A 15,036-nucleotide genomic window follows, 5' to 3' on the forward strand; every position below is an offset into this window, starting at 1 on the left:
TGATGTCACACTTTAGTACTCTATTGGGTATTGAAATATTCATAGGAATCATTATTCCATATTTTGTGTAGTCATTCTATATCAGAACATCTGACATACAATCCAAAATAGTCTACAAAAACCTCCGTGTTACCTTTAATTTGAGACCAGGATTATGCTTCTATACCAAGAGGTTGCAACACAGTAAGGCTTTGTCAGTATGCATTTTGAGTAATCAAAAGTCCTATGGTGAGTTTCCATAGGGAATTTTACCAAACGCATGAGCGTATCTTGGCAAATAATGGTCTAAAGTACTCATTTTTCATTCTATATTGATCTACCTTTGCTCACAGCTTCACAAGACCTCATCAAGTCATATCAAGTGACCTAGAGGGCTGAAATGTGGTCAGTTCAGAGATGCTTGTTATCCGGCAGACAGTGGCGCCAGCAGAAAATGTTGATCTATAATTTGTAAACTCTGACTATTGCCCTTCTTTTATTAGCTACTGCACACACACACACAGTGCAATGCAACACTTAAACTAAGTTAGAAAGGAGGTATAGAATACATAATCAAAATGCAATGCATTATTTATATGTATATATATATATATATATATATATATATATATATATATATATATATAGTGGAAGGTCATGAGCTAATGGATTCATTATAATGGATTTCATCTGGAGGTTTTACCACTTTGACACTTACACTTTTGGTCATGTGCGCCCCCTAGTGGTTATAAGACGAATCCCCACTATGTCAAGAAAGAGCAGCATGCAGATTTTACTGCTCATGTAAAATTTTAATTGCTAGGTCAAGTAGGAGTATGACAAATAAAGAGAGGGCTCCCCTATAACCCTAACCCTATAACCCTAACCCTAACCCTATAACACTGCCATCTCACCATGTCAGAGTGATTGTAGCCTCTATTTAAAAAAAAAACACATAATGTAATTCCATGTAATTTCTCCTTCTCAATCTATACCTAAATCATCTAATAAATAATATAATATTTATGCATGCATTGTTGTGGCATACATCCAAATCATTCAAGACCACTCTCTCTGTCTTGGCCCCAGTTCGGTGGTGATATAGGTAGCGGGAAGCTACGTCAAGGCGGGGACTCTAAAATGGGCGACACCTCTCCAGTGAAGTGATATTGAATAAATCAATCATATGCAACCAGTGTTAAATTCTGATCCACTGTATCTATCTATCTATCTATCTTTTATTAATTAACTTCGGCCTTATTCAGCCCACTTTGTGCATCTGTCTTCCCTGTGGCCACAGTCCGCATGCGCTGTCTGCAAAAAACACTGTCAAACTCGCACCCCTAGTCTATCTTACTCCTCTGCATTTCTGTCCTGAAGTGACCTGTGTTTGCACATGTACTCGTCAGGGCCACTGGGCTATATGGGCTGCAGCCCAGGGTCTCGACCACTAGGGGTCCTCATATTGTAGTGTCAAGTTTAGTGTTGTTGTCGTTCTCACAGTACCTGCCAAATGTGTAGCCATAGGAGGCATGAACATTTAGAAAAACAAGAGAAAGCTTCAGAGCTGCTAAAAAAAGACACCAAAATTAACAAATGTAAAGACGTCAGCCTGCTGTTGTGGCTAGTAGGCTAGTACAAGCGCTGCCACGAATAAGTGCAGGCCAAGGGCTGGCATCATTGGTAAGTCTGATTTTACAATGTCTTGTAATTAGGCTACCATGTTAATAATGGTTATGGATTTCAACATTTATTTCTAATACAAAGTGGGATGTCATTTTGCAGTGTTGGAGACAGAAATGTGCTGTTATTTCAAAGCCAGGTTACTTGAAAATGCCTAGCTGCTTCAATTGTTTAGATATTTCACATTTCAAACACATCTCAAAGTGTTACAGATGCTATTATTTATTTGGCACAAACTTAGCAACAATCATATAAGAGCAGAATGGTTGTCATTTTTATTCGTGCATGTCAGTGTGGGGACAATCTGGTGTATTTGATGGGGGTTCGGAGACAGTTGAGGTGAAATGTTGGTTTTGATCCACATTTGATCATCATTTGATCCTTGTTGAAGGATTTCTTTTAATGGACCTTCACATATTGTGTGTGCTTTTTTTGCGTTTTCACGCAATTGCTCTTAAATGAATAGAAATGCATGTGTCTGCATCCGGGCATACTTTGCATACTTTAGTTTGTAAAAAGGTTTACGCAGACAAGGAATAGGTGAACATATCATCCACAGAAGTGCCAGTGCAAAAAGACAGCCAAAGCCATAGACCTGAAAATGAAATTGTCAAAGACATGTGATCATTGACTTGTTGCACATGATAAAAGGTTATTCAAAAAGGAGAACAAAATGCCAGTTCCATGCAGACATTTTCTCATAACATTATATTGTGCTTTACGGAGTTGGCACTTTGAGAGCAATATCGTCTGTATCAATATATCTCATAGCCTTATGTTTTTCATTTTTTCTTTAAAAATTAGATTTGTTTCACGTTGTTCTTTATTGGAAAGTCAGTCTGACATTCCGATAAAGACAACTGTGTTGAATATGATAACATACTGTATAAGGGTTTAGTCTAGCCTGGTTAGCATGTAGACCTTTTCAATTATAATTGAGAGTGGGTCTGGAAAAGGTTCATTGACTTATGACTTCCAGCAGGGTCGTAACTAGCAGTAAAATTAAATTGGTGCATTAAACCAAATTGTTTCAGAAGTGCAGCATTCTTGTAAATGAAGGTTATAAATGCAGTTGTTTTCTCAATTCCAAAGAAATACACATCCATTCCGGAGTAGCGATTGTATTTGTGTGCCTGTGTTTTAGGGACATTGGAAATGGGCTTCAATGGCCTCTTGACCTGCAGAGCAAATCCCAAATTTGCCAAAGGTTCGTATGGATATTCCCAGGCTAGGTTTAGTCTTGACACATGCAAATATTGGCATGGACATTGTACATTCTTAACAACCACGGGAGGAGGAACAGTGAGCTAGGAGGAGATAGTAGGACAACATAGTGTTGGGTGAAGTGGAAACAGACACTGGAGTAGGAGGATCACCTGGCAGGACACCTGACTGGAACCCCAAGAGGATTAAGCAAAGTCCTTTTAGACAAGTCTCTCCACTCGGCGGCCATATTACAACGCTTTTTGTGCACTTATCGGACATCAACTTCGACAGACATGCTCGTGCGCAAGGCACAATGTATTCACAACACACCACGTGATTGACTTCTTTGCCGCGGAAGGGACGGGATGTGTGTAGACAACTGCCCTATTGCTTTACAAACTAACCCCATGCATTTCTATGGGAAATGTTTTGAGTGCTGTGTCTCCTCATTAGAAAGTCTTCTTGATCCTGGGTGTTTATGATGTCCTTACCAACCCATCCAACCTGTTCACATGCATGCCCCCTTTGGGGTGAGGGAGGGAAGCTATTGCTGGTGGCACGATCATGTCCTGAAGACCGTAGCTCATGCAAAAAACAAGGGGCTCAGCAACAGCACAGGTATCCACACCGCAGCCAGGACGATGAAACACGGGGCATGTTGTGGTGGTTTGCTTGAGACTGGGTCACAGCAGTTGTCCTGGAGAGGCAGCTGAACATTCCATCACGTATCACCCAGACTGCATTGAGCTGAATGAGTGCCAGTAGGGGATCAGCCTCGGCCGGGTCACAAGTGTGTTATGAGGCTCTGTTCTGAAAAGTTTAACATACAAATAGTATTGATGAATATTCCCATTCTTTGCTAAATCTAAATCTGGTCTGTGATGAAAAATACTGTGATTGATGATGCACTCTGTGACTACTGACACCCCTTTTCAGGAGGTTAATTATTGAAAGACCATAAACCTGATCTTAACCTTCCTCTATGGTCAGAGTCTGCTTACCATAGACTGACTTCAATGTGCGGTTCTGTTGGATCTGTTTGTATGTAAAGAATTTGTGCTGTTTTGGTTGATCAACCTGAGCTAAACTAGTAATAATAGTAACAACTGGTTAAGGGGATCCAGGGACTGATCCAGGGACTCAGCCGTCACGATTGCGCTGCAGAGAAAGGAAGTGAATTCAGTAGATCAGCGACTCCAAACGAGACTCTTTCTGGGAGAAAAAATGGCCTCCGTCTCTCTCTGAGGAGGAGCTCTTCGGTTTGCGGTGAAACACTCAGTCACAGTTTGTGTTAAGCCTAGCTATCTACCACAAGAGTGTTTAGTAGGCGCCTGTTTGCCGTGTTTTTGCCTTGTTGAGATTCAGAAGAATCAGAAGAAACACAACTTCGCTGAACCACTAGACTGAGGTAAGACCATATATATATATATATATATATATATATATATATATATAAATTATGTATGTAGAGTCAAAAAAAGAGGTGCAGTAAAGTCAGATTGAAATAGGGGCAGGAAAGGAACGAAAGCTAGACAGAGGTGGGGGAGGGGAGTACAGTAGATTGAAGATGTTTGGTTAATGATTATCTTCTTGGTGGTCAAAGTTACTGCAGGATGTCTAATAGAAGTATACATACAGTATATGAAAGACCTAATATACAGTAATTAATTAACTATGTCATAATCTTTCTGAGAACCAATGTACCACAGAAAACAAGGGTAGAATTGAAGGATTGATATTTGAGAGCATGCCACAGTGATCTGTCTGTTTCAGGAGCACAAAATGGCAGCTGGAGGCACAGAAAAAGGTAAGACATACTGACCATAACTTACAATTGTTGGTAGAACTCCAAATTTCTATGTGACACTCCCCAAAAACTTGAGTTGGCAGAACTCAAAAATCTTTGTAAAGTAAGGAAAACTCAAAAAACCAAATGCATCACGTTGCCGAGAAAATCTGAGTTATGTCAACCTCTATTTTCTTTATAGGGAAGATGGCATTACAAAACAAGTTGAGATAGCATTTTTTTCTTTCTAGTTTACCATGTATTTCTGATTATTTGAATTATATTTATTTACAAATCTTATTTTGCAGAAAAAAAGGCACTCTAACTGAGTGCCAACTACAACTTCAAAATAAAATCAACTCAATTTATAAAGATGAACTTTTCATCAGAAACTTCTGAAAGTGAGTTCAAGTAGCTCACAACAGACAGTTCACTACAGTTACAACTAGCAATTTTATTTTTCATTTATACAGTGTGTATCTCATCTTGGTGTGTGTGTGTGTGTGTGTGTTTGTGTTAGAGAGAGAGAGAGAGAGAGATAGATAGAGTGTATGTTTGAGAAAGTCATTAACACAGCTCTCTGTTCGCCAACAGATTTTAAACTGGTCAAGCATCATGATATTGAGGAGTTTTCTCCTGGCCAGGATGTCACTCTGCGCTGTTACCTCTCTCCTGCAACCAGTGCTGTTGCCATGGAGATCAGGTGGTTCAAGAAAACAGAGTGTATTTACCTATATAAGAATGGTGACATAACAGTACGGGAGGGTTATGAGGGCAGAGTGAGTGTGGACACTCAGAACCTGCAGAGAGGAGACGTGTCCCTGAGACTGAAAGAGGGCAGAAGAATGGATGAAGAAGTGTACACATGCCAGGTCATCAATGGAGGAAGAGAAGAAGGAAGAGTCGGGCTGTGGGTTAGAGGTAAGTCTCCTGTTTCTCTGATATCAGCCCAACTGACAATGCACAACACACTTAAGGGACGTTCACACCAGCAACGATAACTAACTATACTGTAACGGTAAAAGAGACCACACTGACCAACGACAAGGAAAGTCTCTCCTTGTGTTGATGAATGTGAAGTCTGAAATGTGTTGGGATCTGATTGGCTGTCAGCTTTTTATCTTTCTCAAAATCCCTCTGAAAGTGATCTCCAACAATAGTTCTTTGTGTCATTATCATTATATTGTCACGTGTGGAAGTTGTCATTCATATTAAGTAGAACCATAGATTTTTGACATATGAATGCAGAAATTGCAGGGCCATTCATATTTTGAGATGTTCACATAAAGTTTTGAAGACATTTTGGACTAGCAGAAATATGTTGTGCATGTGTGAAAAACATTGTGCGCAGACATATGATTTACATGTTGAAATATGTTGTGCATGAGTGATATAATTTGCAAATGAACGCAAATGTACGCCCTTCCTACTTTCCTGTGTGACGCTTTCCTGTGCAGCTCTGTATCTGTTTGAGGTGCTTATTGCTCTCTCTCCCTGCCAATCTAGAGTAAATTTGTGGTAGCAAAGGTGTATTCAACATGTAGTTTCATATAAAGATGATTACTGGCTCATAAACGTAATTGTATAATGACACAATGACACAGTACAGTTTTAAAAATGAATTAGAAGAGTATTTGTAGCTTGAGACAACTTTTTACTCATGTGTGTTTCAAGTAGTGTGTTACTACCCACCCTCAAAATCTACAGTATGTTTTAATGTTGATATCCTGTAGGCTGTGCAGTGAAAACAGAACAGCTGAAAGGGCTGATTTTAGGCGGTTATTCCTCCTGTAAGGGGCTCAGCAACCTGGGTACTGCTCTGCTCTGATGCTAGAGCGATATGGGCTTTGATAAATCGGTCGCTGGCTGTGGGCACTGTAGGTCTACTAATTGTCTGTCTGGCTGGCTAGTCAGTAAGCTATGTGCTAATAGTCTCTTCAGAGAGGCTGTGAAACAAGCAGAGGTGGAAAGTAACGAAATACATTTACTCACGTTACTGTATTGAGTAGTTTTTCTGTGTATGTTGTATTTTTTAAGTAGTTTATAAAATCGGTATTTTAAATTTTACTTGATTACATTTTGAGCGAAGTATTGTACTTCGCTACATCAAAAATCCCATCCGTTACTTGAGTAAACAAAAAAAGTTAAGACTAACGAAAACAGAAAGGGAGAGAAAAGTAATCCCGCCCTAAACCACTAGCCTAGTGATAATGATCAGCATGTAGCCTACAGCAGGACATGAATCAAGCTGGCGCCATGCAGTCTTTCTGAAAGTGATGGGAGATGGAGCTGGATAACAAAATGCATCAGATTACATGTGTAGCCTAACCTATGAAAGTGTATTTTCCGCTATTTCAATGGGTTGTCTCAGTTCGTTTTAGCACTAATGAGAGCGGAGATATTCAAGCAAACACCATGGGATTTCGTGTTTTGACGTTTGTGCTCACCTTTCTTTGGAAAGAAGTTTATTAGCAGTTGTTTCCCCTCGTTTTGATGTCTCTCTTTTTAATAACCTGACTTGGCTTTCTTGGAGAAAGACATTGCACCAGCAGCACAACAATTAGCGGTCCACTACTAGCGATGCTCAACTAAATAAACAAAAGATAGACTACCTTATGAATCGTGAAGGCGGACTAAACCATTTAGCTCTTTGGCAAGGGAGAGTGAGAGTGACCTTAGACAGTTTTCACTGTTTTGTATACAGAATCCAGTCAGTCAAACTTTAAATTTCGTCTGACATTCATTTTGACATTTAATTTTGAAGTTAAAATATTCAGGTAAAATAAATATATGGTGGACATATAGTCATATATATTTTCAGTAATTAACTTAAACTTCCAGTGAGTCTATTCGAAATGTTCACCACACATTATATTAACACACATATAAAAAATCCAAAACATAAGAGTTATGTGTATTAAAGTGGAATGACACAGGAAAAAAGTATTGAACTTGCCTACTGAAATTTCTTCAATACTTTGTGGAAAAGCCTTTAGACAGCTTCAAGACATTTCCTGTATGACAAAAGGTATTAGTCACAGTATCAGGTGTGATTTTGGTCCATTGTTCTAAACAGATTCCAGGGGTCCCTCTTGTGAATCCTGATATTTAGTTACTTCCAGAACTGTTTAATTGAATTTAATTGAATTGGCTGCCTTCAAGTCTTTCTGGAGCTTTTTCCGAGTGGTCCTTGGCTCTTGGAATTGACTATCCTTCTGACTCCCTGGTCAGAAATATTGCGTGGCCGGTTGATGATGCAGTGATGTTTCTTCCACTTGCAGATAATGGCTCCCATGCTGCTTACTGAAGATTCTGAAGTTTTGAAATGCATCTGTAACCAGTTTCATTGATATGTTTTGCAACAATAAGGTTGCAAAGGTCTTGGGAGAGCTTTTTGCTTTTATCCATCATGAAATGTTTCTTGTGTGACACCTTGGTAATGAAAAACCTTTTTATAGCCCATCAATATGTAGGCTACTAACCAAGCTTATATTAATTTGCACAGATAGAAAGGATAACTACTCTAACTACTTACAGATTCCAGCTCGTTCCTTCCCTTTCCTTGCCTTAGTGCTTTTTCTTAGCTTGTTCAATACTTTTTCCCTGTGTTATTCCACTTCATTACACATGACTACTTATGGAGTTGTTTGGATTTTTTATGTGTGGATTACCTGAGTTATTAATGCCTGGTGAAAATGTTGTGCCCCCTGTATTCCACTTTTCAAGGGCCCTCTCCTCCATTGGGGCCCTATACTTCCCACTCTCCCCCCTAGTTCGACACCCCTTTAATCTGCTGAACCTTCTGCTCATTTCCAAATATAAAAAAACTCTCTGCAACTCAACATTAGCCTGCCTGCCTCAGCTGCCTGTGAGGGGCTTTTCAGTTGTGCTGGATTACTGTTCATTGCAAAGCGACGCAAGGATGAGTGCAACTAACTTTGAAAATCAACTACTGCTCAAACTTAAAGGAGAACTCCGGTGATTTTTCACATAGATCTCCATTTCTCAACGTCACCGAGTACTGTCGGTATGAACAAAACTGAAACAATCGGTTTTACCTAGCTCGAGTTGCTGCAGCTACAGCGCTACACACTAGGAGCATGAACATGGCTGCCTTAGCTGCTGGCTGCAGCAACTCGAGCTAGGACCAAAGTCCTTTTCAGGCAAGTACCTCCACTCCACTCGGCGGCCATATTGCAAAACTTTTTGGGCACTTATCGTGCATCTATTTCGGCAGAAATGCGTGTGCGTAAGGCTTCACGACACCAATCTTGCTCCAGCAGCGAGATCACAACAGATGATTGGCACGATGGCACTCAATGTATTTTACAACACACCACATGATTGGCTCAATGTATTCACATGTCAACGTTTTGCTGCGGAAGGGTTGTGATATTTTGTATACAACTGACTAACCCCATGCATTACTATGGAGGATTTTTTGAGTGCTGTATCTCCTCATTAGAAAGTCTCTGGTAAAACTGGTTGTTCTGGTACCCCCCCCCCCCCCCCCCCCCCCCATAAAAAAAGTAACTAAGTAACTTTTACTTAAAGTACATTTTAAATGAACTACTTTTTACTTTTACTTAAGTACATTTTCAGATCGGTATTTTAACTTGTACTTGAGTAATATTTCATCAAGGTATTGGTACTTTTACTTGAGTACAATATTTTCGTACTTTTTCCACCTCTGGAAACAAGGACCAAAATGTATAATCTTGTACATGTATCTTCAGTTTCACAAGCTTGTAACTTCAGCATTGAACAGGAAAATAGAGGAAGAAAAACATTCGGAGGTCTGTTACAACTATACAATGACCGCTGCAAAGTAGATAATGACCGCTGCAAAGTAGATAATGACCACTGCAAAGTAGATAATGACCGCTGCTGTCACTTGCAAAAGATTTTGTGCTTTTGATACACGTCGTTCATATCTTTCTGCAAGTAGTCATTTCGCTTATTGCAATGGGGTTTCATTGTAAGTGAAATTCAGCAAGTAACACGTTGCTAGCAACACCTGAAACTGTCAAGTTCTATTTGTGTGGGGAACTATTTATTTTGGCAGCGGAAGCCACAAAACAGTAACAAAATAATTTTAAAAGATACATTGTGTGAAGTTATTTTTCTTGTTTTTGCGAGTAGCCGTACAATACGTGGGATAATGTATTTTCCGTAGCGGTCTGGGGTCCTGCATTGGGGTCCTGTCAGGACTTATTTTCCGATAATGACCGGCGGACATAATAGCTGTATAAAACTTATTTACAATATGTGCACATTTTATTTATGTTTCGATGCAGATATATGGCAGATGTATTAATGTAACGTGAAAACCATTCTAATCTGACTAATGATCTTGTCTCTGCTTTTTTTAGATCGCCGATTACGTAAGTACTAAAGTGGAGCTAATTTGTTTGGGTTTCTCTGGAGGGTTGGGGGGGGCGATGAGTTCCTGACAATCTGGAGTAGTGCACACACACACAGAAGACAGAACAACGACAACTTGATTGACAACTTGACAAAGTGATTACAAATACTTCACAACTTGTCTAGTAAAGTGACATCCCATGTAGACATAAGATATTCATGAAATATTTATAAAAACGGCAATGCTGCTTTGCAATTGATGGACTTTCATTTTGACAAGTCAACTTTTAATAGAAAAAAGACACAACGTTTCGATCTTACGATCTTCTTCAGGCATCTTAATGAATAGAAAAGCACTGCCCGTATAAAAGCACAAAATGGCCTGTACAGATAATTAGGACAAGTGATGTCAATCAGGTATATTAGGCTATTAAGCAATTGGCATGAGTACGCCCATTTGAGGGCAGGGCAACACCAACATTGGCATACAGAGTACACCTACAGGTGAAGTTGATAATAATAGATTCCCGCCTCTGAACACCAATAGACTAGGCATTACAATCAAAAACAAAGACAACAAATGTATACAAATGCAAAGTAAATACAAAGAAGACAAAAAGAATTACAAAAAAGGTTTTAGGTCAAAATCTAGATTAAGGCGCTTAGGTGATAAGGTGTTGAGAGAAAAGATATAAAATGTGTCTCTTCTCAAAAGGATGTTATTAATGTCCCCTCCCCTTCTAGGGGCTTTTACATGTTCAATTCTAAAATATCGCAGTGTGGATAGATTATGTTTCACAGAATTAAAATGTACAGCTACAGGATTTTTTATATCATTTGTGCGTATACTACTTCTGTGTTCAGAAATTAGAGTTTTCAGACAACGTGTTGTTTTGCCTATGTATGCCAATCCACAAGGACATTTAATCATGTAGATTACATTTGCTTTTATACGGGCAGTGCTTTTCTATTCATTAAGATGCCTGAAGAAGATCGTAAGATCGAAACGTTGTGTCTTTTTTCTATTAAAAGTTGAGTCGTTCAAAGGCAGTGTGCAGGTCTTTTTCACTTTTTCACATGTCTCATGAAACAGTCATGAATGCTTTATGTGCAGTTTATGACAGCTGCTATGAATGTGTTATGAACTCACCCGTCAAGTAAAGTGTTACCGTTAACTTAATTCATGGTGTGATTGATGATGCATTCTGTGTGACTTTGTCTCTATTGGGCCCCATTACTGATTTCTTCTCTGCTTCTGATTTCTTTAGTTCGGCAAATAGGTAAGTACCAGAAAGGAGTTGGTTTGTTTGGGATTTTTGAGTCATAAATAGTCATAGTCATCAAGCCTCTGAGTTTATTTGATACAAGTAGCATGGAATTGACTCTGATAAAGAAAGGGTGTCTTTTTCAAAAGATGAAATTACACATCCTAGAATCTAGGTGTTTATAATAACGGCCTTTTGAATATAATTTAAAGGAAAAAGAATTGGCATAAGTACCATTATTATCCATTTATCTAAGATTTAAAATGATGTTTTCACTCTGGAACAAGTGAAATTGGTTTTGTTCCCATTTTCACTTCACTTACATTTTTGTCAGTTTTGTTTTTATTCTTTGAATAGTTTCTAATCTTGAAATTCCTGAAATCCTAATCCTAAATCGTTGCTTTTTGTTCATTTAGGCCTGGAATTTGGTAAGTACTAGAGGGAGTGAGAATGATAATATGGACACTTGTGAATTGTGCTTCAGATGTGTTCATGTCTGTCGACCTGCTTCACAAAAGCTCATCTCCCCACTCTGATATTACAGTTGTACCTGAGATACATGCTGAAGAGAGGAGGAAAATGGAGGAATCTGTCCAGTCTCTGGGTGAGTGTGAGTGTGAGTAAGTATAAGTGTATACATATAACCAAACTCCACTGTACAATAGAGACAGTAGGAGATAAGACTACATTAACTAAATTAAACTAAATACTAAATATACTATATAAATTAAATAAAACATTCCACAGTGTTAGTGAGGGTGATCAAGCATGAGACGCTTGCAGTGACAGGGCCGGGACTGGGCCTGTAGTTCTGTGTGCATGGTGAGGTGCTCAAGAGAGTGAGTGTCATGGTGAAGGTGCAAAAAGTAGTCCAACAGTCGTCCTGTAGGTATGTGTGCATGCGGTGCTCAAGAGAGTGAGTGTCATGGTGAAGGTGCAAAAAGTAGTCCAACAGTCGTCCTGTAGGTATGTGTGCATGCGGTGCTCAAGAGAGTGGTGAAGGTGCAAAATGTAGTCCAGTGATTGGTTGAGATCTGATGACTGGTGAATGAGGACTACAAATAATTGGTTGAGAGGACAACAGTTCATCACAGATTAAGCCCAGCTCCTGACAATACAGAAAACATGCTCATTGTGGGCACATTGAGGAATCTCAAGTACACTATAATGGGATGCAAATCAGCAGTGTTCCAGTTGTAGGACAACTAAACCACTTACCTACACAGTACTTTATTCAGTTTTTGTCATTTGGTTTAATTAATTAAACTATACTGCCAATGTCATGTATGGGCTTTGATGACTTTTAGTAGTGTTTTATTGCATAAACAGAATACTGTGGGTTTTTATTTATAGTCACTTACAGCCAGGCTGAATAACCCTTCATCTAAATAAGACAAAATATAAAACACTATTATTTAGTTATGCAAATGGACTATACACTGTACTTATAACAGATAATGACATGGTCTTCTCATAAAATAGTCAACAGCACAAAACTAAAATATAACAATATGTCTCTTCCCAGTTTCCCCTGCTTTGCAGACTGAGTTCATGGAGGAATCCACACAACCAGGGAAGAGGGACAAGGAGGCAAAGGAGATGCAGATTAAAGATGGAGAGATGAAGAAGCTAGAGGATGAGATGGTAAAGACAACACAGGAACTGGAGGGGATGAAGGAAAAGATGGAGAAGATGACAGAACAATTAGAGCAGAAGAGAAGAAAAAGCATTACCAGTCCTCCATCCTGTAAGTCAACAGCTCTCAGCTCAGCTATATAGTGTAGTTTGATTGTTAAAATGTAATTGTCTGTGTCGGTGTCTGACTGTACTTTGTTTGCAGTGGCAGAGAACTGTCCTGATCCAGAACCTCTACAGTCTTCTGCTGGGTCTGAGTTGAGACTGGTGCTGATCGGGGGGAGTGCAGCTGGGCAGAAGGCAGCAGCAAACACCATCCTGGGTACACACACATCCACAGAGACCCAGCACAGTGAGTGCAGACGGGGGAAGGTGGCTGGGAGATGGGTGACCTTGGTGGAAACTGCAGACTGGTTCTGCAGTGGACTCTCTGAGAAGGACATGAGACAGGATGTGAAGCTTTGTGTTCAACTGTCTGCTCCGGGACCTCATGCTTTCCTCCTGGTGATTCCAGAGGAGCTGTCTGAAAGGGCAGCGAGAGAAATGCTAGAGAAAATGGAGGATATTTTTGGGGAGGGCTGTTGGAGACACACACTGCTCCTCTTCACCAATACTAAGGGGTTGAGAGAGAGGGGTATGGAGGAGTTGCTCCAGAAAGGGAGCCGGGAGCTTCAGCAGCTGGTAGAGAAATGTGGGAACAGGTATCACCTTCTCAATGTCAAAGACAGGCCTGATTACATAAACATAACACAACTTCTAGAAAAGATAGAGGAGATGTCAAGAAACAAAGAGAGATTCTACAGCAGTGAGATCTACCAGGAGGCAGAGAGACATAGAGAGGAGGAGATGTCAAGAGCTCTGCTTGACAGAAGTGGCATGGAATTCCTGAAAAAGATGGAGGAAGAGATCAAGCAAAAAGAAATATCAAAATTGCACGAGAAAATAGAAGAACTAGAGAGGAAGATGAACGCAGAGAGAGATGAGCAAAAGAAACGAGAGATGGAGAGAAATTTGGAAAGGATACGAGAGGAGAGAGATAAAGAGAGGAAAGAGATGGAAGAGAGACATAGAGACGAGATGTGGGAGATGAGAGAGAACTATGAGAGCAAGACCAGGGCTGAATCAGAGAGAAACCTCATAAAGGTCATCCTGGCTGAACAACAGAGAAAGATGGAGGCAGAGTTGAATAGGCAGAAAGAGGAAAATAAAAGAAAGACAGAGTGGACAGAGAGAAAGGAAAGAGAGACAGAAACACTGAAACAGAATGTTCAGCGTCTACAGGCCACTTTGGCAGGGGAGAGAGAGAGACAGAGACAGCACCTCATTCAGTATCCTCTCCTTGTAGCCGTGGGAATGGTGATGTCATACAGTATGCAAAGGTTAGGTAGATGACCAATTCATTAGTATTGCTGGAGGATACTTGTGTTTTAAATGCTCCATGTGTTTGTCTGTTTAGACTTTTATTGTCTATTCTGTATTATGTTGTAAATTAATTGCAATCACTTCTCAGTCTGTGTGAAGCTCAAGCCTCTGTGAAAGAGAACTATTTGTGAAGAACTAAATGAAACTGATTTGATCCTCTCACATCCTCATGTTTAAAGTAAAATGTCTATGCAGTAAAATGTACTGCTGCTCAGTAAATGCTGTTGGAATTTATTGACAGTAGATCATGACTTTACTGAGCAGAAAATGTTTGTAAAAAAACATCAACATTCTACACACCACATACCAGTTCCCTGTACATGGACTAAACCTAGTCTAGGTCTGAAAAGTTCTCTATCTTGGAGTAGCCTAGGCTTAATCCAGGACACTGACCCAACATGAAATGAGCTGAAGCTAAACATCCTGTAATTTCCTCATCCGAATATTCTATTAAAACATTATATCTGTGGTCGTGATCATGCTGCATCTGCAGTTTACATCAACATATTAACTAGTTTCCTATACACTGTCAGTAGTTGCATTTTGCATTTATATTTTGGTTTAGTATAATTGATCATGAAATTCCATCACTGACCTCTTCCTAAGACATGGCTATCTTTGGCCTGCCGTCGCTGTACAGTGTTGGATGCCAGAATGGAAGAGCCACAGCAGGAGGAGTGACAGACATCTAAATCC

The 15,036-nt window shown here is 39.7% G+C and overlaps 1 protein-coding gene across 1 annotated transcript; it reads left to right on the top strand.

Moving 5' to 3' along the window:
- The first annotated feature begins 4,195 nt into the window (after nt 1-4,195).
- On the top strand, nt 4,196-14,471 carry LOC121686819 (butyrophilin-like protein 1). Its single transcript, XM_042066870.1, has 10 exons — nt 4,196-4,276; nt 4,642-4,675; nt 5,249-5,575; nt 10,027-10,038; nt 11,287-11,298; nt 11,700-11,711; nt 11,828-11,887; nt 12,809-13,030; nt 13,124-13,619; nt 14,429-14,471. The coding sequence occupies exons 2-10, from the start codon at nt 4,651-4,653 to the stop codon at nt 14,469-14,471; spliced, it is 1,209 nt and encodes a 402-aa protein (XP_041922804.1). The 5' UTR covers nt 4,196-4,276; nt 4,642-4,650.
- The last annotated feature ends 565 nt before the right edge of the window (nt 14,472-15,036 follow it).

This window comes from Alosa sapidissima, chromosome 2 (assembly GCF_018492685.1).
Source record: "Alosa sapidissima isolate fAloSap1 chromosome 2, fAloSap1.pri, whole genome shotgun sequence".
Lineage (NCBI taxonomy): Eukaryota > Metazoa > Chordata > Actinopteri > Clupeiformes > Clupeidae > Alosa > Alosa sapidissima.

Coding starts and splice junctions, on each gene's coding strand:
- LOC121686819 (XM_042066870.1), top strand. CDS start 4,651: ATGGCAGCTGGAGGCACAGAAAAAG. Junction 11,888..12,808: donor GGAATCTGTCCAGTCTCTGG/GTGAGTGTGAGT, acceptor GTCTCTTCCCAG/TTTCCCCTGCTTTGCAGACT. Junction 13,620..14,428: donor GTAGAGAAATGTGGGAACAG/GTATCACCTTCT, acceptor ATCACTTCTCAG/TCTGTGTGAAGCTCAAGCCT.